We start from the raw sequence: 22,448 nt of genomic DNA on the forward strand, positions 1-22,448 counted from the left end.
ACAAAGCACCGCATAACCTAATGGAGAAATGAATTGAAATTGTTGCCTCTTTGAATGCAAAACCACTTTGAGGTTGTATATAACCATAGCGTTTTTGATTACAGCCAATAACTGTCTCCAAAAGGTTTAAAATAGAAGCAAAGATCATTATTGTCTCTTACCCTCTCCCTGCTTACAATAGTCCTGTTTGTGTTGAACAGGAAAGGTGTTATACATGTTACTGAGCACTATGAAAATTCAGTCAGACTTTTTGATGGAACCAAAGGAGACTACTGAAGAATGCAAAATTTTTTTTTTAAATATAGCTCTGACAAACATAAACAAAAATAATTGTAAATCCATCTCTCCCCAAGTGCTAGAACAGAGAGCCTGTGCCCTTAGTACTTACTGGCTATGTTTAAGGTCAGCTGTGATGAGTCAAGCACAAGTAACTGGGACACAGATATGGGCCATGTCCAGGGGGAGGTGCTGGCATGCACAGCACAAGACTAGTATTGTAGGTACCATGGTAGTGGTCACACCTCTACCACATGATTTATGCACTAAATCATGATGTTACAAGAGGGAAGCCAGAGAAGCCCTTGTGTTGTTGTCTAGTGGCTCCGACTGGGTGAAGACAGGACTATTCAACTATCAACTCCTAACAGAGCGAAGACCATACCCTACATTTCCTTTTGCCTTTGCTTGGATATCTGTTCATTTCCCTGCTCCCTTTGTCCCTTCCATTCCTCCCCCCTCCCCCCCCGGCCCCCATCAACAGTTTGTTCATAACCTGGGACACTGCTCACACAGCATTAGTGCATTCTGCCTCGCCACAACATTTTCTCAGTTCTTTCATTTTCTGTTTTACCTTCCCAAGGGAAGGCTTAGCCTGAGAACCCAGAGAAAGCACCTAGGAAAATTTAACTTTCTATGGCCTTCTGCTCTTTCAAAAGAGCAGATGAGGGAAGGCTTGTCCAATCCGCAAAAGCAGCACGTAACACATGAGATAATCTGCTTTCAAAGAAGGAGCTTATGACTTTGCAACATTTCAGAACCTGAGTGTCTGGAACTGCCTGCTTGGATGTGCCAGAGTGATACACATTAGTCACTTGAGAAAAGTTAGGTTGAGGAACAAGGCCCTCAAATGATTCCACAGTAGACTAAACAGTCCTCAACACTGAAAGATGAGTACCACTGAGATAGTGGACAGTGATTAGAGATGATAATTTAAAGTAAAAAAGGGAGAACTGCACCTGTTTCTGGGTGACCTGCCTCCTTATATTGTTTAGATTCATTACTGATATCACTAGAAATATTACAGTTAGCATTATTTTTTTGAAAATATTTAAAGAAGTATCCAGGGATGCAGTACTTAGAGGAGTTTTAATGTTTCAGATAAGCATTATAGCCTCTGAATTAACATTAGCATTTGAGTAGTCGGCTTAAACAAGATCTTCAGAGAACGCTCTGGTCAGACACCCTACTGTTTAAATTCCTAAAGAACCACATTCCCCTCATTTCCCATAATTGGTTTCCTATTCTTGTTCCCATCACCTTTTAAATACACAACCTACCTTTCTAAATTCAAACACTTTGCCCGGATTACATTGTCCACTGGAGTCTCTGACAAAATCCTAAAGTATTCCAGAGCATATTGTTTGCTTTCACAGCAATACATACAGTTTCTGGCATGCAGTCAAGCACTTAAAAAAGAGGTATCAGTAATATAATCCCAATTCAAGCATTTAGTGGGTACAACTTCATCACTTATACTGCAACCTTCAGGCATTTAGTAATAAATGAAAACCATTTAGCACATCATTTAAGGAAAAGGAAAAGGCTAACTGCCAAGCCATATAAAGTTTTAAAGTTTTCTGAAGCACTGCAAGCTGAAAATTATTTCAATGTTTTACATTGTGGAATTTCAGTGAAATCAGATTTATTGGTTATTCTTGCTAAATTATTGGTCTTTTACCTCTGACTTATTTTATCCTGGTATATTCTTTATAAATGTGCTGGGTATTGAAAATCTGCAGCATTTTGATGTTTGAAAAGTTCTGAAAAAGAGTTGGAATTACTCCGACTTTTTGTGTTCTTCAGTGTGGGAGAGTACCTTTCGTCTCTGATGTAGCATATGAAAATACAGCTGAGGAAAGACTGAAAAGAAAACAGACTTAAGTAAATAAAGTATGAAGTGAGGCTTACAAGTCAATGTAAGATGCACAGTCACATGCTCAAGGTCACCAATTCTCTATTAAACGAAAACATGCTTATCTGCTTTCCGATGAAGTCATCTATTGCCTTTTATTCTTTAAAGAGAGTAAGTGATATTGTCCTGAGGCTTCAGGTACTATTTGTTTTTTGCTAGAGCAATCACATTTTTAATTAAATGCAAAATGCCTTATTTAACTCTGCATGTACAAGCAGGATGACAAGAGTTTCCTGAACTGCACACACACAATAGAAAGAAAATACATTGACATGAGGAAAAAGTCCTTCCGGAAGAATGAAATTTCCAGTTTTCATATATAATGAATGTATGTATATAACATATAATTCTAGTGTCACTTTTTCAGGATCTAAGGAACTTTATACAAACTGGTGCCTCTTTCATCTCTTCTCTCTTTATCCTTCATGCAAAGCTTTTTCTCCTCCTATTTCTAAGACTACATTACACAGTATGTTTGCAGAACAACAAAGTAGGGGATGGAAAACATACATACATAAACAGCAAAAGCTAAAATTGCCATGAGACACTGAACCTTTGTGAACCATATGAAAATTAAATAAGGTCAGCATCAGCCTAAATTATATCAGTTATACAGGCAAAATGTTCATCATAAACATCAGCCAAAGTCTATTTAATTTGTGTACTAAATTTTTTTTTCAGGCCAACATTTTTTCTTTTGGCTTTCTTTACCTTGTATTTCATTTCCTGATTGTTTCCCCCCTATCCTGATTCACTCCACCAGTGTTAAGGAGTGAATACAGCTGTCCAGAGACATAACAATACAGAGCCACGTGGTTTCTCCGTTAGAAGTCTAAGTAATGGGGATCCATCATGTGCAAAGAATTTAATGACATCTTCTCTAGCAAGATATCAATTTTGACAGACAAGTACTAAATTGGAGATTTAAAGTGAGGTAAATGGTAAGATGCAACTATCAGGAATGTAAAAACTCAATTTTTAACAACAGTTTTCAAAGCTTGATTTCCTCATGATATTAACATTCCCAAAATTTCCAAGATCTTAAGTGTGTTCAGAAGGCGTAACTCCTGCATAGGTAGCTTTTATGAATGAACAACTGAACTACAGTGCAATCAATGACTGCAATGAATATTGCTTTTCTTGTATCTCAGGAATACCTTCATGTGAAAAGGCACCTAAGACTGCTTGAGTCCAAGCAGTTGGTTCTCAGAGTTCATGTACCAATTCACAATAATAATTAAAAAAATAATTAAAAAAAAAAATTAAAAAGACTGCATTCAAGTTACATATCCAGCAAATGATAACAGATCACTGCAAATACCTCATTTAAGAGACAGCAATTTTAATGGAGAAAGCAGGCTAAAATTGTTACTTGCGTTCAATGTGGGTTCTCTCCCACATGGCCTGTCAACTGTGATCTCGCTACCGCACAAGAAGTAATTAATACTCATGGTTATTTTGACTGAAACAAAAGGTATTATTCTGGCTGCTTGGAGTTAGTAACATCACCATTTTTGGAGGAGGGGAACAAGGAGAAACAAATGCATGAAAAGTGGTTTGTTTTGGTTTTTTTTTTAAGAACAGCTGGAAAAACTTATGAACCTTGATATCAGAATTACAAGATGGTTCACTAAAAGTGTAAGTGCTTGTTATAGAGACAGCCACACTACTGAAATTTAAATCTTTGAATATGGTTTATCATTCTGCACAAACAAGGTTCATATAAAGACAGCTGCAGAGATAGCTAACAGCAGCACCATCACTACATTATTCTGCACGTTAGGCTTTATTTGCACATTTAAATTTGCTAAAGGCTTTCCTGTTCCTATTCCCATTTCAAAGCAGCAAAGCCAAATCTTCATTCCATCTATAGAAACATCAACCAGAGATTATGTCAATTCAAGTTAATTCAACAGAAATAGTTCCTCACGCACTAATGCAAAAGCAATATTCTTATTCCTGATAAAGAACTAAATTTTTAGAAGCGGTTTTGAACTTTGTTCTCCTAAAAGTCTGTAAGGGGCCGGGGGGGGTCGGGGTGGAGAATTAAGATGTCAACATTTGCCATGAAGTACCAAAGTTATTTAATAATCCAAGTGTAAGAGAAAAAACATGTATTACTGTTTTGCAGATGTTGGTAAAAAGAATCCCTGCAGTTTTAACTCTGACTTTTTTCTTTAGATAATTGTCAAAATTAATTTTGCAAAATTAGTTAGTTATATGTATGTTAATCCCACAATTATTAGCTTTTCCTATTATAGCTTTTAATATTTAAAAAAAAAACCTAAAAAACTCATACTTACTTGGAATGTAAGAGATCATAACCAGGATCAGGAATGTATAGTAGTCAAAAGAAAAATTGTACTTGTTAGGTAAACTAATGGAATACAAGCCAGACTGCCTGACGAAGGGTAATGCAGCATATATTGTGAGTAATTCACCTGAGACTCCCATTGGATACAATACTATAAACAAAGTGTACCTAGAACAAAACATTTATGGAAAGGATTAAAAGTTATGACAAACTGACAAAGTATTTGTTAATGCTATTATGGATATTCAAATTTTAAATTTTAAAGTATTTATTTCCCTTAGCTCTTATTTGATTTGGCAAGGTGTGAACACTATTGCAAGATAAGTATTCAAATCAGCCATCAGTTTGAATTATTTTAAGATTACCTCTGAGAATCTGAAAACCATCTTTAAAACTGTTCTCTCGCCCCGCCCCCCGTTACTTTCATTTCTGAACTCTTTGGTACAGGTCATTACATTACTTAAAATGGGGTCAAACACAGTTGATATTAATCAATGAGCTTACAGACTGTTTCAAGTACAACCCTTGGATTCAAAGGTTTCTGTTAAATGTTACTTACTGTTACCCCTTACTGTTAAATGTCAGTTTCTGATAAACAAAATCACTTTGTAGATGGGACTGAGTTTTAACAAACTACTCTTTCCACTTACAATGTAACAGATTTTTTTTAACCCAGATATCTGCTGGAAAGCAGCTAGGAAGTCACATTCACAAACAGGGCAACTACCTCAAGGTAGAATCTAATTTTTTTACTGCAACTATTTTACAAGATAAATATCCCTCTCAAATCAGTGCTTTAAGGCTATGATTTCTATTATGCCACCTACCTGGCCCATTTGATGAGATAAGGGAGATGGTTTAACAAGCTAAACGTATAAAAAGAGTAACGGATTATCTCAGTGATTGTCCAGGCCACGACAAACAACAGGACACTATCTTCAGTTTGTACCTGTAAGAAAGAAAAAATGTTCAATATGAATTCAAGCGTTACTACTTACTCACCAGACCCAAGAACACCTCAAAGAAATCAATTCCCACGGGTTGCTTTACTGCATCATTTTAGAGAACAGACTCCAAGAATGAGCTTAAAAGCAACATTAGTAAAAACAGTAAAAACCCCTCCTTATCATGCTCTGTATTTTTCTAGTTGCTTAAGAACAGCTCTGCTTGGTGATTAGATAGCTTAAGATCTCCCATTCGATGCAAGGTAAATTAGTACAAGAAATCCCTGAAATGCTGAGAACAACTCATAACTCTTCCCATTCCTAAACAGTACCAGCTTCTATTTCAGTCCTATGATTGCTTCCTAGTGCAGCAAGCAGAAAGGATGCTAACACATTAGTCTAACACTTGATATCTGGTTTAGACTTTATATTCTGATCCTAGTCCATGCTATTTCTGAGTAGAAGCGCTGTTTTCCTCTCTCTACAGATGAGAAACTGGGTCCTAATTTTGAGCAGCAGCAAAACAGCTAACACCAGGACATAGTCTGGGAGGAGAGAAGAAACAGAAGCTCAGATGGTCCCATCTCAGGTAAGCTTGACAACTGCCTGCTTCACTGTTCCTTGCTCCTTTTTCTGCTTATTGTATCCAGCATAGTTAATCTGATGTTACACTCAAGGCATTATTATGTTTCACTGCTTTACACCTCCTAGAGCTTTTATTTCAGACATACATCACTGAACCAGCTTTTACTCCCTTCATATTTTGAAGGTTAATCTTCAAAAGCATGTATTTTAAAATGAATTATTAGATTTGGGAGCATAATTATGGGGTTTAAGTTTCATATGGAATAACACTGATGAAGAAGTATATGGGGTCACATACCCACACTACAAACTCTTGAGAGCGCAAACATAATTTTTATGTAGCCCCCTCCTTCAACAGAATTCTCAGCTCTAGGAGTACCTTGAGCCCAAACTCAGTGGACCGTGGGAACAAAAAAAGCTCAACCACAGGGGCCTGCATTTTTTTTTCCCCTCCATCTTGAAAAAAGGGAAAAGGAAGTCAGTAGGTGTGGGTGGTACACTCTATTCATCTTGGGCAAAGTACATGTACAAACAAAAAAAGGAATAAGAAAATATATGGGCAATCAGAAACCTTTTAATAGGAGGTGACTGATCATATATTTGCATGTAAAAACACTAATGAGGATTATCCATAAAAAGCTTTCTGTTACAGACTACAAAACCCAGGAAGATTTATACTGAAGTCTTGGGATATCCTGGAATGTAGAGCTGCTATTAATCTATATTCCGCTGCATATAGCATTTCAAGTCACTTTCATTGCATTTTGCAGCAAATGCACATTGTCCTTTTTCCACATGAAACACTGATAATTTGCTTATATATTGATTTCCCTTACATCATCATAAAAGAAGAAAATCTAAGACTTATTTGAAGATTTTCAGAGAAGAGGTGAAATCTATTTTTACATTGCTTCAGGATGCTTATCTTGTTTGGGGTCTGCTTTATAAGTAAGACTTAGTTCTCAACCTGGAAAGGTTAACAGCACTTCACAGATGATGCTGTTCCCAAGGAGCAACATGCTTCACAAGCACTCCAGAGCTGCATCTTCTGGTCAAATCAGGAGTAGCAGCTTAGTGAGTTCATCTAAACCTACGCATTGCAGATTTCAACCTGTACTTTGAAACCCCACTTCTTTCCCAACCAACAAACAAAAATTTGTAGCTTGAAGTAGCACCCAAGAACATGAGCACGGACAAGAAACTGTGAAGCTAACAGTGAATGACACACGTAGTAGAAAATCTGGCAGTTACAGTCCAGTTCTATCACAGGACTTCTGTAACACTTCTCAGGTCTAGTCTTTCCCACCTACTTTAGTATTTGAACTGTGTTTAGAAGTTATTAAAACAGTTCACAGCATTATAAAACACACACACACAACCCTGTTCAGGTCACTTAACAAAGAATCATTGATTGTGCCTTCATAGCTTGTGTCCCTATTTAAGGAAGAAAGAATACTGGAAATTGGTGGTAGTTTTCATACGAAAGTGACCTATACAGTTTTCAAATAGTTCCATTCTGTGCAGTAAGGAACAGAAGACTATTGTGCATTTTATCATTATATTTTAACTACATTCCACAGCTCATCATTAAAAAGTATGTTTCTTACACACTAACGGATCCATCTGAAGTCTGTCACTATTAGAACATCTCTTTGAGGACCGACAATTTTTCAGTACTTCAAATAAAGATGTCTGAGATGCACATTATCAAACCCCTGGGAACTGATTTACAAAACAGTCTCTCAAGAGTCTTATTTATTTAGGCACTGCTAATGCTGCATTTGTATCGTTCCTCTTCCAAGTTGAGGATAAGGGGGATAGTACAGCCAATGAACAGCAGACCTTTAACAAACCATTAAGCCCAATGCTGCCCTCAGAACTCAGTTTCTATTATTCTACTTTTTCATGCCAGTCTTTGAAGGAGGTGTTAGACAAAGTCAAAGCACATTTTATACTTTATTTACAACTTATTTGTCCAACTGCCTTAATAAGGGTCAATCATACCCCGGGCATAATTTTTTGGCATGTGTTTCAAACCAATTTATCATCAAGGAGGGTCCTGAATATATTTTAGCTTATGTTCAATACTATGAATAGCAGACAATGTTTGTTAAAATGTAAGAGAATCCATAGCCTTTTAAGATGCAAAGATGAGAATTGGGAATTGACAAAATAAAGCCTGAGAGACTTTTACTGTTCTCCTTATGTATGAAAAGGGAAATTCTATAGATTTCTCCACATTAAGAGTAACAGTTTGACAAATTGATTGCAGAAAATTTCAGCTAAACACATATTTAAGCAATCCAGTGCAGAAGAGTAAAACCAGCAGCACTATGCAACTGTAATGATGAAACAGCATGTCTCCCTCTAGAGCGCTTGTTCGCTGGTACACCAATTCAAAAAAAAAAAAAAAAAAAAAAGAAAAGAAAGAAAGAGGAAGCTTCACAGTAGGCACAAAGGGCCTGACAGACATTTGTGTTATACAGTATTACTCAAATTTTACATAGATGTAAAGCAGTGATGAATGAGGCTTTTCAACTGCACTCACCCATTTAGAGTTTTGAACTTTCCAGCATGGACTTCTTTTACTACAACTTAGTCTTAAGTATCATAAATTAAGATGCTCTTCCCTCTTTAAGTATGCTTTACTACTGATTGAAGATGTCAATTCACAACTGCAGATACTGGAGTCTCAATTACCAGCTCAATATGCCGTACATGTCGTCTTCACACCACCCCTTTTGACTCTGTTCTAGAAAGGTTCCTCTAAATATATACTATACTTATCTGCAACTACACCCAATTGGATAAGCATTAAATCACTGCTGACACCATTTTTTAATTACCCATCAGAACTGGGTGTGGAATTATCTATCAGAACAGAACTCTATGAAAGCCTGCCATGATGTCACCAAATGATCTCATTGTTCACGCCAATTCAAAAAGACAACTTTGAATTGAACCGCACCTTCTGTCTTCTAGCCCTTCACACCAGTCTGCTCATTCTCTTCCCTCCTTTGCAGGAGAAACAGTAAAATTCACCAAAACAATTCCTTTCTGATGTAATGACAAAACAATTGCAAGTACTATATTACATGCCAGGCCCTCCTCCACTAAGCTAACAGCTACCCATGTGATGGAGGTAAGGGGAATCTCATTGCTACCCAAAGAAGTGTGCAGTGCTTTAACATTTGCCATGCTTTAACATTTATTATAAATACTTTCATATTGAATTTAACAACACATCAGCACTAAATTCAACAAAAAGCACAAACATGTTAGTGGCAAGAAGCATGCTTCAAATCACATCACATATCTAGAAGTGTATTCTGACAGAAAGGAGGGATGCAATACAGATGTTTCTTCTTTTAACTATATTATATATGAAAACAGTCTGGAAAAGCAAGATACTGAACAAGTCTCACTCAAAAAGTTAAAGAGGAAAACTGAGTTTTATTTTACAAGAACCTCATCATGCAACTGCATAGCTTACAAGTTCCATAAAGCTGTGTGAGAATTTAATCCTGGACTTCACCATGGAGCTCACTTGTGCGGACAGCCCTTTAGAAAAAGTAGAACACTCGTGACACTTTCAATACATCTCCCCAGGTGAGACTGCATGCTCTCTGGTTGGGGGGAAGGGGAGGGGTCAGAATATAGCCTCTTCATTTGATTTATTTGCTCTAAGTCACAGGTGAAAAACTCATCACAGGATTCCTCATCCTTACCATTCTTATGCCCACTTTCTAAGACATTTTTAAAAAGTAACACATAATACAGTCTCTCGCAAGACTTTAACCAAAAGACCACACAAGTGTGAGGAAAACACTGTAATACTGTTGAAAGAATCCTTGTTAAAAAAAAATCCTTGTTAAAAATTGAATGTTAGGCTGAACTTGTTGCTCACATTTTCTTCCATTTTGCTGGTTTCCTCTGGTGAGAATGTGGGCATAAGTTTCAAAAAACCTAACCCACAATCATTTTACAGACTTCCCTTTGGTGTCTAACAGACAACACATGGAATAATTCTAATCCATGCAATCCAACCTTTAACATTTGGGTTATTTCACAACCAGGAGGCAATGCATAAAAACATATTATTGCTGTTCTTTATGAAGCCCCAGGTACCCCAGTATTATACAGGTAACAAGCACAATTACAGGCATATTTCTTAAAAATATTTTATACATGTATCTAAAATCTAATGTCTTGGGATTACGGCTTTTTTTTGTTCAAAATCTAGTATTTATCTCCAGTGAATTAACAGAGACTGGAACACATTTATTTGCACCAAAAGTGAAATCCATACAAAAGATAAGTATTTACAAGCTTTTGAGTTTATTGAGAAAAATAACATTCCTCCACTTTAAATAGCATGAAACTAAGGCTCCACATGAACAAGCATCAGAAAAGCTGTTAATTATTAGGAATTACAGTGACTTATGTTACTCTACATGTGGATGGATGCTCTGATAACAGGTTTGGAGTACGGAAGAGAAAGACTCCCTGAAGACTTGGTAATGAGACAAGCTCCTTAAGACATTCTCCATCTCAAGTCACAAAAGATCTTATGCATATAATGACGCTAGATGACCATCACTTATTTCAGGCAGCCATGCTGACACTGGCATCAAGACTAATTTCTTCCTTTAATGAGAAGAAAACCAGTAAGATTGGTTGGCTAAAGTAACAGCACAGATGCAGCATATCTGAGCTACTACAAGGTATTCGGATGACATGAAAGGGTCAGTCAGCATGATCTGTATCAATTAAAGCATGTTTAGATTTTAAAATAACTGTCAGGAATAATTTTCAAATAAGATTGCTTCCAAAAGATTCTGCAGAGATTTGTATAAAGTACAGCAATATTTGGTGTGGTAAGCAATTAGAAAAAACATGCAGGCCCCAAAACCCACCTACGCTTGAATGTAAGAAAAATTAATGCAGGACAGAGGGAAGATTATCCTGGAAAGTGATAATGGAGAACATCCAGGCATTGCTGTGCACAAACACTTGAGAGGGAGCTTCCACATGTCATGGTAAAGAAAACAAATTGTGTATGAAAGAGGGGTAAGTGAGGAGATTTTACTATTAATTATGGCACTTGTGAGATCAATGCTAGAACGCTGTCCCAAATTCTGGGTTCCATATTACACACTGGAACCTCTTTAACTTTCAGTACAGACTGCAAAATCTGTTCAGGAGCTAGATGTCTTAGAGTGAGAGAATCAGACCTCAGTCTATTTGATTGTCAAGAAAAGATGACGTCAGATTTATTTTTATTTCTTTTGATCCACAAAAATTCACATAAACAATTTCACATTGGGATACAAACAGAAGTCATTTTAAGGAAAATAAAACAGCGATCAACACTTGCTTTTCAGCATGGGTCATTAGTTTTTCTATCTATTCTGTAGCTTAACTTACCTCTTTTACACTATGTGTTACTGCCCACGTCAGGAAAACCCTTGACATCACTTGGAAAGCAGTCAGAACAACAGAAGAGGGAACAATGCCTGGAAGATATTTTGCAATTAGTAAATATTCCTGACTATCGGGGTGGGAGGTGGGGTGGGGAACTGAAACGCAGCTAAGCCAAAACCCAGTTATTTGAAATTTTTGGAAGGAAAGCATTTAATTTTTTAGTTTGAGAGTATGAAGTCTGTCCTGTGGTGTGTTTATACAGCCTAATGCAATGTAATCCCATGACAAGACTTTGTGCATCAAAATGCAAATGGAAGTAATCGGTCTTGTTGCAGTCATAGCACATTCCTTAATACACAAACCAGCTGAATAAGATGAGATAACTTCAACCAAATCGCTTTTGGGATACAATCTTTCAAATAAACCCTGTTTGATTAAAATATGCAAGATACTCTTCATTACTGTGATTTAAAAAGTAAAACCAATAAAGATGTTTTGCACAGTATATCCCAAAAAACAGCAAGCAAAAAGTGTAACTATTTTGAAGAAACACTGATCTAGCCCGTATTCTGATAGATACAAAGTTAATAATTCCTTCCTGTGAATACAACTTTTTAAAAAAAACAAAACAAAACCCAAGGAATATCTGATGCATTCTATAAGTACAGAAACAATTTTAAGATTTTCTCAAGGAAGCAGATTTCACTGGTTCTTCTCAGCAAGTTCTGAGGTGCTGATTAAACTGCCACTAAAAGAATCCTACACACCCAGGTCTGACAGAGCAGGAATAGTTTTAGACTGCAAGATTACACAAAATTTCTAAACTTCACAGCACAAAGTTTTATTTTCTTCCAATAGCATGATGAAGACAAATGCAAGAGCAGTTGCAGCTCCTAATACACAGTAAAAAGTGCTTCTAAAACTAATGCAAATCACAGCAAGCAACACAATAGCCTCAGAAATATGTAAAGACCAAATTAGAAAGTGGAAGAGGAAGAAAGAATAAGAAAAGCCAAAACCAAGTTTCACTAGAATTATTTTCAGTCACACAGTCATTATGTTAGTCTTCTTTCAGAGTAAAAAGAGGGAAAAATCCTACAAACACAGTTCTCTTCAGTTTTATCATGTATTGTTCATAATCTAATTTCTGTTGTAAAACCTCAGGGCAGAATTTCTGTTACTCAGACAACACAAAAGGGGGTGCTATAAAATACCACAATCTGTACTCATTAAAGGCTCACTCCTACGACATAACAGACCTTTTCTTTTACACAATTTAGATCATCCCTTCCTAAGCAAGATAAACTAATGTTCTTGCAAAGGAATCTATAAATAAGCCAAAAAGACTGTGTAGGAACCATCCAAAATTATCTCACAAGTAAGACAAACAAGGTTTTTCGTTACAGCCAAGACAATGCCAATCTATGCCAAAAACAGGAGATCAAAATAAGCGACTCACCAGTTACAATTTATGTGAACTTTACTTGCCTCTAATTATTTACTCATTGCACTGAAAAGGTACCTGACAGACAATTTTAAACCTGGTATTTTTAAAAACATCTGTCACCACTTATCCAACATTGCACGTACTACAGCAGTACTGGACAGGGGGGTCAGGTCCAGAACCAAGCAGCAAGTAAGCCAGATGTCTTCCAGATCCTGGACTAAGCCTCCCACCTCCAGCAGGAAATCCTCCAACTCCCAACAAGTGCTTCCTCTCTCCCAGGGAGTTCCTGACTGAAAACAGGCTGTATGCGTAGCTTACAGGTGGAGCCCTCGTATCCCTCCTAACGGAGCAGGCTAAAGCAAAGTCAACCAGTGCTGACTTTGGCTTACCAGAGGGTTACTGGTAAGTATTGCTATGGTAGGAAGGCTGGTACTGTAGTGATTCTGTAGGCTGGGCCTTTTTGCTTTTCTTCTCCATTCCCTTCACAAACTCCCTGTACTACTATTGCTTCATTTTGGTGGCTCCTATCACCTCTTTCCATACCAAGTTCCTCCAGGCAGAAGCTCTTCCATGTTACCAATGCCATTCATACACTTGGATTCTGTCTGCCATACAAGTCAAGGAATTGCATGTTCACTTTCCATTTGCCTGTCCTTCAGTCTCTCCTCTTGGTCTCTGGGCTACGTGTTACTTCCTCTCTTCATGCAGAGCTCTCCTGCTTCATTTTTTAAATCTCTGCCACATGCCAAAGTTCTGTTCTCAACCACGCTTGATAGAGACATTCCCCTATCAATCTTCGTATTTTGAAGAACTTGCCTCACAGATGCTAACATTTCAGATTCTACTGAAAAGATGTGGAGAGAAAAGTTATGCTGATACACACAGCCATCTGTCACAGATAAGCTCCTCTATTGACAGAGAATTACAGCTCTAGTTATAGCAATTAGTTTAGCAGGGGCAAAGGAATCTGCAAATTTCCTGTTTCTCCTTGCATAGAAACTTTTACCAGAGTCAGTAGGACTACAGCAGACAGCAGCAGTGTATCCAGCTGTGCAAAAAAACCTCATTTCATTTAGCTGACAAATGTTTCCATTAACAGGAAAAAAAGAAATCCGTGAGCAATTATAAAATAAGTGGGTTTTTTGTAAAAAACTTCATTAGGGAAATAAAAAGATAGAGATATAATGGTATAAAATGTTGCAACATTCCACTAATGGCCCTCTTCACTAATATCAAATTGTGTGATTGAGGATAACATGGACTAAATGGATTCACACCTCATATCAACTGAGCTAGGATTATTAGCTTTGCACACAGACAGGCTGGTACAGTCATCTTGTTTGCTGTTCTACGCCAACCTGGAAGGTGAAAACACAGGACTCTCCCCTGCTATTCACTGATTTGTGTGGACATATATTCTTGTGTGTGAGGAAAAGATAATCCAATTAAATTTTTTTACACTCAAAAAATAGATATAGTACTAGTAAACATTGGCATCTGCACACAAGTTTAGCTTAAGAAAACAGTAGAGCATTATACATTTAGGATGGTAAAATAGCATTTTATTTGCAAGTTTTTTTGCCCAGTGTTCTGAGATTTAACTTCTCTTTCTTGCCACTTGTTAAATAAGACTTCAAAAATTTCACATTTTATTATTAATATTTGACAATTTTTTTAAAAGTAAGTATGGTTTATTCTGGTAAAAAACACTAATTGAGATTTAGTAAAATAAAACAGTATTGGAAGGACTGCCTTGGCAGCACAGGCAACGATGATACATATAGTTTACTCTGAGAAGCCTTTACATTAATTTGATGAGTATATTGATCATTCATTTCTTAGGATGATCTGTGCACAGTCTACAAACTGCCCTTTATAAGATAACATTTTCAGAGTAAATGAATTATTCAGGAAGGTCAGAATTACTTTATCAAATGCAGAATTAGACTGCCCTCTGCTGACAAATTTATGTATATGAGTTTAAGTTTTCCAACTAGCACATTTGGTTATTCAAAAAAAAAAAAAAATCTTTCGCACAGGAATTCAATACGAACCTACTTGTACCACAGTGATACACCCTCCAGTATTTAGATTGTTTGTACAATACATGAAAAATAGCAGGTTTGTAGCTGCAGCTTTAGGAATCTTAACGCCATTTTACTCTTTAAATAGTAGCTAGCAAACATTCAAGTAGGAGCTCGAACACTTGTATTTAAAATCACAAGACAAACTACCTGAACATAAGACTGTCTCTTTGTGAAGACTGGATTGTTTAGAAAAATCAAGAGTTAGGCAAAGGTATACAGACAGGCACTGCTCCCTTTTATAGCACATTGGCTTTGATCTTGCAGAGATTGTGACACATCGTCTATTCTATGAACAAAACATCCAAATGCTGAGGCCAAACTGTTCACTACTCACGATGACTAACAAACCAGACAAGATGCAATCCTGTCACTCAGACATGAGACTCTTCAGGCTGACTGAACCATGACACTGCTACTGACCCCAGGTCACATATACACAATTGAGTTCCTGCTACCAAGCTAACATACAAGCCTCACAGTACAGGCCAACAAGAATTGTCGAGTCAAGTCTTAAGTAATTCTTACTCTCCCAAACAGTTCCATTAAAGCACAGCCAAATCTGGGATAAAGAGTGGTTACCCATTCCTAATTTTACAACATGTATTTATGCTCTATGGATATGGGCAAAGTTCCAGTGCTTGAAATGTTATTTTTATTGGAAATTAAATTACTTCCAGCTAGAAATACTTTTTTTGAGGAAAGACAGCTTGGTACAGAAGACTATAGGATGTAGAGATGGAGAGTAATGATCTACTATAAAACATTTATAAACTGCTGTAAGCTTTGTAGCATTGGAAGGATCTAGATAAAAATAGAATGTCAAGTAATTGAAAACCTGTTACACTATTTTCCTTTTTGTGATTTAACTTGTCAAACTATTTAGTAAAAATTAGAATGTACTTCAAGCAAAAATTAGTGAGTTATGCAAGAATTAGATCTGGCATTTCATAGATCAGAACATTTTTAATGCTAATATATTGCTAAAACTGCAGTCTTCTATAAAAATAATAAAACTGAAAATTTACAAGCTTACCAAATGCACAGTGCAGAATCTAGAACAAAAAGAAAAATTCAAATCACTAACATTTCAAATGAAGCAATTCAGAAACACATTTAGTTTTACCACAAGAGCTCAAGATTCAATATTTGTATTTCAAAGATTAAGCTTAATATTTAGCTCTGCCCCGCAAGCTAAATGGCAGACAGTGAGCTCCCTCACCTCTTGCTAACATGAAAAATTCAGCATTTGTGTGAGGCATATTTCTTATGTTTACCTTCAAATCATTCTAAATGCTAATGAAAAAACAGGTACCTAGACAGCACTGTTCAAAGGTTGCCTTATTTCTCTTAAAGAAAACACTCATGCAAATATTAGTAACCCTAGGGAAGAAGACTACACCTACCTCAAGCAAAGCTCCAGTTTGGAAGAATTTCAGGGGCTTTTCTATTGAATAGTAAAGGCTATGGTAGCTACCTTTAGCCAGGTATGCTCGAACTAGACCAACTGCAATAACAAGCCATCTGAAAGAGAAAGAAAAAAGTCTAAGATAAGGAGACATTAAGCAGAGCATAAATACAAAGAAATCCTTAATCACTCTTTCAGTATCTGAGAAAGCAACAGGCATATAACTATTCTGAAAGATACTAACTCTTTGCCTACCCTCTGCAACACTGAAAACATTAAATATTTGCATTCTCTGCAAATTTATCGACGTTAAAGATTATGCATTCTTTAAACATCTTTCGGCACCAACATGATACCAATACTTTTAATGTCTAAGTTTCTTTTTCAGTGAGCTGTATTTAATTTAGTTATGGAACGTATTCATGACATTTTAAATACGATTAGGATCACATTTTGTTTAGTTTAAGTAGAAAACCATTTACTGCTAGTCAAAGATCTCTTACCATACCATAACTTAAAGAATTATGACACAGACAATTAAGATTCAGAAGGCATTCATTTTAATGTTTCAGTTCAAAGTAGGCCCTTAGACTTCATGGCAGACCATCCAGCTTAATTGCTAGCATATATTTTATGAGAAATGGTTATGGATAAGTAACTGCAAGAAAACTGAGCCTGCTAAAGCCTTGAAGGCAGCAATGGCCATTCCTGTCCCGGCTTTCCTTTTTAAGCAACAAATACATCTAGGCCAATATAAGTAGTGCCTGTATAACTGCAACTATACTATAAACAATGTGACCTGTTAACCTGGCTGATTTTCCCCTCAGGTAATTTAGGAAGCAACCCTAAAAATTTTTCCTCCTGGCCGATGCAGTAACATCTTTCACTACCACAGCTGTCCAGAGCCGGTGTTTGCCCACAACCTCAGAAATTCTTTAGTGAAGTCTAGGACAAGCCACAAAACTAAGGTGTGTACACCCTGGTAAAACACTTTTTCATTTGAAATTAGCATCTATAGTTAACTTTAGTTTCCAATTGCTTGTGGCAAACATGGGGAGAAGGGGTTGGTCAACAAGAAGCGGGAATCCTTACCACCAGCTCCCAAACTTTTCACTGACAGGCTCATCCTGGCTGTCTTGCCCTCAGCTACTCTTAATGCCACCCTACTTTACCTCCACCTCCCTCAAAACCCAAGTGCTGTTACAAAGCTTGTGCTAACAACGGTGCACCTCAGTGGAAGCGTGTGTAGACACGTAGAAAGTCCCCTAACTATGCAATAGCTTTTTATCCTTCAGAAAAAAATCTGCAGCTGTGGTTTTGTAACAGGGAAGATGAAGAAGTTCCCTTAATTTACAGCATATCAGATGTTTACAAGCATCACATTAGCTTAGGTATTACAAAGTATATACAAATATTGTCCCAAATGTAACAGTTGTTTGAAATACACTGTAAAGTTCAGGTTTTTCAATAGTAAGTAACTCTGGCATCCAAGTCTCTGTTCATAACATTTGTTAGTACAGCTGAAAAAAAGCTATTTCATTTCTGCCTGGACTTCTCAGAAGACTAGCACCAAAGAAAAGCCCTAGGAGTGGGGAAAACAAATGGGGAATAAGAAACAAGCCCTCCCTTTTTTCAGTAGTGACAAGTTATTTCAGTTAAAACTGTCTTGTGAAACCAAAAGACAAACATTTGCCAAGTAATTGCTGTTTACAAAGAAAGAATCAGATCAATTTGGTATTTGGACTTAAGTGTAGAATAAACCAGTAAGCGCTATAGTATTAATGACTCTCCCTTGCAACACTGACTGTTTCTCTTTCAGAATAGTTAATCAGAGCAGATTGACATTGTCCTGTTCATATCTGTCAAGTTTCTCTATTTTTCCTAATCTTCCATGTTTGTTGAGAAACTTCGCTGAATTGAGCAATTTCTCAGGTTGCACAAGATACCAGTTTTTGGTTGTGCCTGCAAACTGTTCTCACCTGCAGGCTGTTCTTAGTCTTAACCGAGCGATTGGTAAAGTATGCAGCTCCCAGAGGAGCACCAGCCCATTGCTCATCTGCACTCTCCCTGCCGGATCACTGACTGCAGAAAGACTGTACTTTCCAACATCAAAGACCACACCTCTCTTTTAATAATAAAATTACTGTCCTTCAAAAAGCATTTAATACAGATCAAAGTATTAATCTACACAAAATTAAAAGCTGTGCCTACTTTGTGTTGAAGCTTTTAGTACCTCTGTCCTGCTTCTGTGATCCTTAAATAGTTCTTCACCCGCTATGACTAGAGAAAACAGAATAGGAGTAGGCGAATGCAAGGAAGATCAACTGAAAAAGAAACTTGGTGAGCAGTTTAAAAGGGCAGCAAAAGGCACTTTGCCACATGGAAGCTAAGCTATAAGGTTTTTTCAGCTTTCTCTGACCTAGACACTAAAGTCTACTCGATGTACCAGCTGGAGTTACATTTCATTAAATTACCACTGCATGCATGTAAACATTAAGCTAGACTTGTACACTCTTTGATTAATCCAAACTAAGGAAAATAAATACTGCATACACATAATTTAATTTTTTTACTTTCAGTAGCTCAGACTTGATAAGCATGCTTCATGCTCAGGTCCTCAGTTTAATTCCCTTTATTTCTCTTTCAAATTATAAAAAGGTATTTTCTTTTGCAAAGTTTACTGAGGTTCTGCATCATTTATGCAAGAGAACACAGCAAAGCTATGCAATGAATGAACCTGAAAAGGGAGGAGTGTACTTTGACTCTCAGCAATGAGTCACTGAAGACGTGGACAGTGAAACTTATAACCCAGAACACTTTGCTTAACACTGGTAAGACAAACCCTGCGAATTCAAAAGCTATTACATTAAGATCTATCTTGAGTGAAATCCTTTTGAAATTCATTGCTTATACCACCATCAGCTACTTATACCCAGAAGTACTAGTCAGTTACAGCACTTAACTAAAAATAAGAAACACAATCACATTTTAAAGCAGCTTATCAAACATTTACACTCAACACTAACAGCATGCCCTCCCTCCCCGCCCCCCATTACCCAGTGATTTCAGTCAACCACGGTTTTTAGGAAATAATTCCTATGCTGCATCTATGCCTCCAGAATGAGCTTTCTATGCCAGGTCAGGCAGGCTACATGACTTCACGCTGTGATGGGAAAACAACAGTTTGACTGAATGCAAGAGAAGGATGCTTTCTACATCTTAACACTTTGAACCACGGTCAAAAAAACCTGAGCAAGTACAGCTGAGGACCAACAGGTTATTCCCTGTTGTGTCATGTTGGTCCCTCTTCTGAAAGAAAACACCCAAACACATGAACCAAATGGTAAGTGTACGCAGCTTCATTTAGAGATCCACAGGTATATATACTTTTTCTACTGTTTTGCTCTTGCAAAAGCCATTGTTTTACTAGGAATCCATATAATACATGCACTAGAGTATAAAATTAGAAATAATATCTATTATTTTTAGAATCAATATGTTTTCTTTAGCTAAATCAAGATAAATGCAAAGTAAATACAATAATTATGCTGAGATTTTTCAATTGTTACTTGACCCATTTTAAATAAAGCTAATAGCTAAGGCAACTATGATTTAAAAACATTTACTGTACTACCTCCTTATTGCACGACAAAGCCATTGTGTGCTGCAGTTTAAAAGCCACCTTTTTGTAAAACAAAACCAAAAAACCCACTTGAAAATTTTTTTAAAATCCCAGCATCACTTCATTCATCATCTGGGCACCTTCAAACTTGCAGTGTTTTCTTTTCACAATTCTCTTTCCAAGGCAGTGCTCTCTGAGAAACTAAGTTTGAGCACTCTGATTGACAAGGGGAAAGTAACTAATTACTGCCACCAGCTGTGTATCAACCTTTTCATATGAAAACTGAGCTGCCAACCAACTCCTGAAAAACTACCTTATTATGAAGTCTTTTAAAAAGAAGAAAATAACTAATTGAGGTTTTTTTCCTAAGCTCAACATTGTATATTGTGGAATTTCAGCAGTGTCCAGGGAAAGCGCAAAATCCTCATCCATTTGAAGACAAATTATCAGTCAGAGCCCTCCGTGGCCTACCCCAAAAGAACGGCAGTGAGTGACAATGCAGAGATACGAACCCTGACCACAGGACTCCTATGGTAGCTCCGCAAATTGCAGAAATAATCTAATCACAAACATATCCAGAAAAAAGCAGCTCATGTTAAAGCACCATAAGCCACATCCCACCCAAGACTGGAATTTTCTAGGAGGTTTGGTAAATCAGGAAAACAGGTAACATCGTCATCAAGATTTAAGTGACAATGGGAAGCTAAATACAGATTTATGCTATTTATTCCTGAGTTTCTAACACTTGGATTTGTTTTAATTTTTTCTTCTGAGGAAACAGAAATTTCATATGCTCAGGAACTTGCCTGCCGTGATAAAAAGTTCAGGACCTTTAAATAAACTTTCCATTTATACCACAATTTCTCTCTCAGGTTTTTGAGATCTTTTATAAATGTCAGTGAATTAAATACGAGCAGCTCAATGAGCAGGCAACTGTTTTTACTTCTAAGAAGAGCTCAGAGGTTAACTTCTTAACTTTGTGCAGGGACATCACAAAACTAAAGAGACCTGCAGATTGCCTGTACTGTGTTGTATCGCTCATGTAATTAAGTATTTACGAAACAAAGATTCATTTTTATCAAACTGGCGGGCAATTATCATTCCCCTCCGGGTGAAATACCCTGCAAATACCATATGGAGCCCCAAATCTATTTAGCAGTTCCACTTCAGAGTAACACACCTATTGGGTAATGGATGTAACGAGCACCTTAGGAGAACTGAGCTCTCCCCTCTCAGCTACCTTTGTTCCACATAAGTGTAACTATCTTATAAGCTGAAAGAGCACCAGCTGTCACCAGCAAAGACAAGAATCATCATGTCCAATTGCCTTATTGAAATAAATCGTATCTATATTAATTCTATACTAACCTTCCCCAAAAATAGTGAGACTAGTCCATTTGCCTGACTCCCCATCCACCAGGATTTATCTAGCAGAAAACAGGCTCATTCCGGATCCATTTTAAAGGCTCTTTTCTCCTCCCACCCAAATATCCTCAGTCTTTCAAAAGATGATTTTATTTTTATCTGGATTCCAATAAGACTCTACAGCCTCTTTTTTTTAAAAAAAGTCTCCTTTATATGAATTTGCTGCAATTGTTGCAATTTTTATTTTTGTGCCTAAGAACACAGCCGAGCATGCACCAACCGGCCCCCGTCTCCATTTTGTGACACAGGGCAAGAGCAGAGCATAAAGCAGGCCTAGGAGCTCACACATTGCAAGCAGCAGCTTTCAACTTCACCCGAAGTATATACCAGCTGAAGGGTTTACGGGGAAATCTCGCAGGGCTCTAAAGGGTAACAGCTTCACTGTCTTAAGTACTACTACAGATAAATTCCCTGTGTTTCGGTTCACCTCTACTAAAAAGTGCTGGAGTTCACACCACAGACGTGGTGAGGCGAGAACAGTGATCTACACAATCACCTGGATGAGAAAATAGTTGCAGAGCAAATTCAGGTGTCAATTATAAACCACAGCAGTTCCCAGAGAACATGCACTTGTGCTGTTCCACTTAATTTGTTTTGGAAGGAGCACGTGGAAGAGGACACGCTGCAGAGGGGCTGGGTAAGGTGCTGGGTTATCGTCACAGCATGTGATGGAGAGAACCAAGAAAGCAAGCAAAGCAGCTTTACGTATATGCACAAGAAACCCCTCTCCAGCACGAGAAGCAGCAAGAGAGGGTTTTGGTTGTGTTTTTTTAACGTTACCGAAAGTGCGAGGCACGACCACTGACAGCACGAGGGACAAGGGGAACGGCAACGCGTCTCCATCCCGTACTCGGGCAGGCGCGGCTGAAGCTGCACTTGAGGGGAGGATGGGGACAGACAAGAGAAAGGGCACAGCGACAGAAAAGACCTAATGAGTTCGGCTAGTCCAACTCCCTGCGGCGCAGAGGAACTCCTTCCTCTCCCAGCCCTGCCCCGGCCCCGCT

General features: G+C 37.5%; 1 protein-coding gene across 1 annotated transcript; it reads right to left on the reverse strand.

The window, feature by feature from the left end:
• Positions 1 to 1,322: 1,322 nt before the first annotated feature.
• PTPLB (protein tyrosine phosphatase-like (proline instead of catalytic arginine), member b) lies at positions 1,323 to 16,508 on the reverse strand. The gene is made up of 6 exons (XM_009573652.1): positions 16,396 to 16,508; positions 16,026 to 16,044; positions 11,462 to 11,550; positions 5,333 to 5,454; positions 4,495 to 4,673; positions 1,323 to 2,139 (listed from the first exon to the last, which is right to left on the reverse strand). Exons 3-6 carry the CDS (start codon positions 11,507 to 11,509, stop codon positions 2,057 to 2,059), a joined length of 432 nt encoding a protein of 143 aa, XP_009571947.1. The 5' UTR covers positions 11,510 to 11,550; positions 16,026 to 16,044; positions 16,396 to 16,508; the 3' UTR covers positions 1,323 to 2,056.
• Positions 16,509 to 22,448: the final 5,940 nt, after the last annotated feature.

This window comes from Fulmarus glacialis, unplaced genomic scaffold (genome assembly GCF_000690835.1).
Source record: "Fulmarus glacialis isolate BGI_N327 unplaced genomic scaffold, ASM69083v1 scaffold44542, whole genome shotgun sequence".
Classification (NCBI taxonomy): Eukaryota; Metazoa; Chordata; class Aves; order Procellariiformes; family Procellariidae; genus Fulmarus; species Fulmarus glacialis.

Bases quoted from the DNA above. Each gene is read 5' to 3' on its own strand.
- PTPLB (XM_009573652.1), bottom strand. From the start codon at position 11,509: ATGTCAAGGGTTTTCCTGACGTGGGCAGTAACACATAGTGTAAAAGAG. The intron at 5,455-11,461 runs GTAAGTTAAGCT...TCTTTCTTACAG, and splicing joins TAACACATAGTGTAAAAGAG to GTACAAACTGAAGATAGTGT. The intron at 4,674-5,332 runs GTAGGTGGCATA...GTTTTGTTCTAG, and splicing joins TATCTCATCAAATGGGCCAG to GTACACTTTGTTTATAGTAT.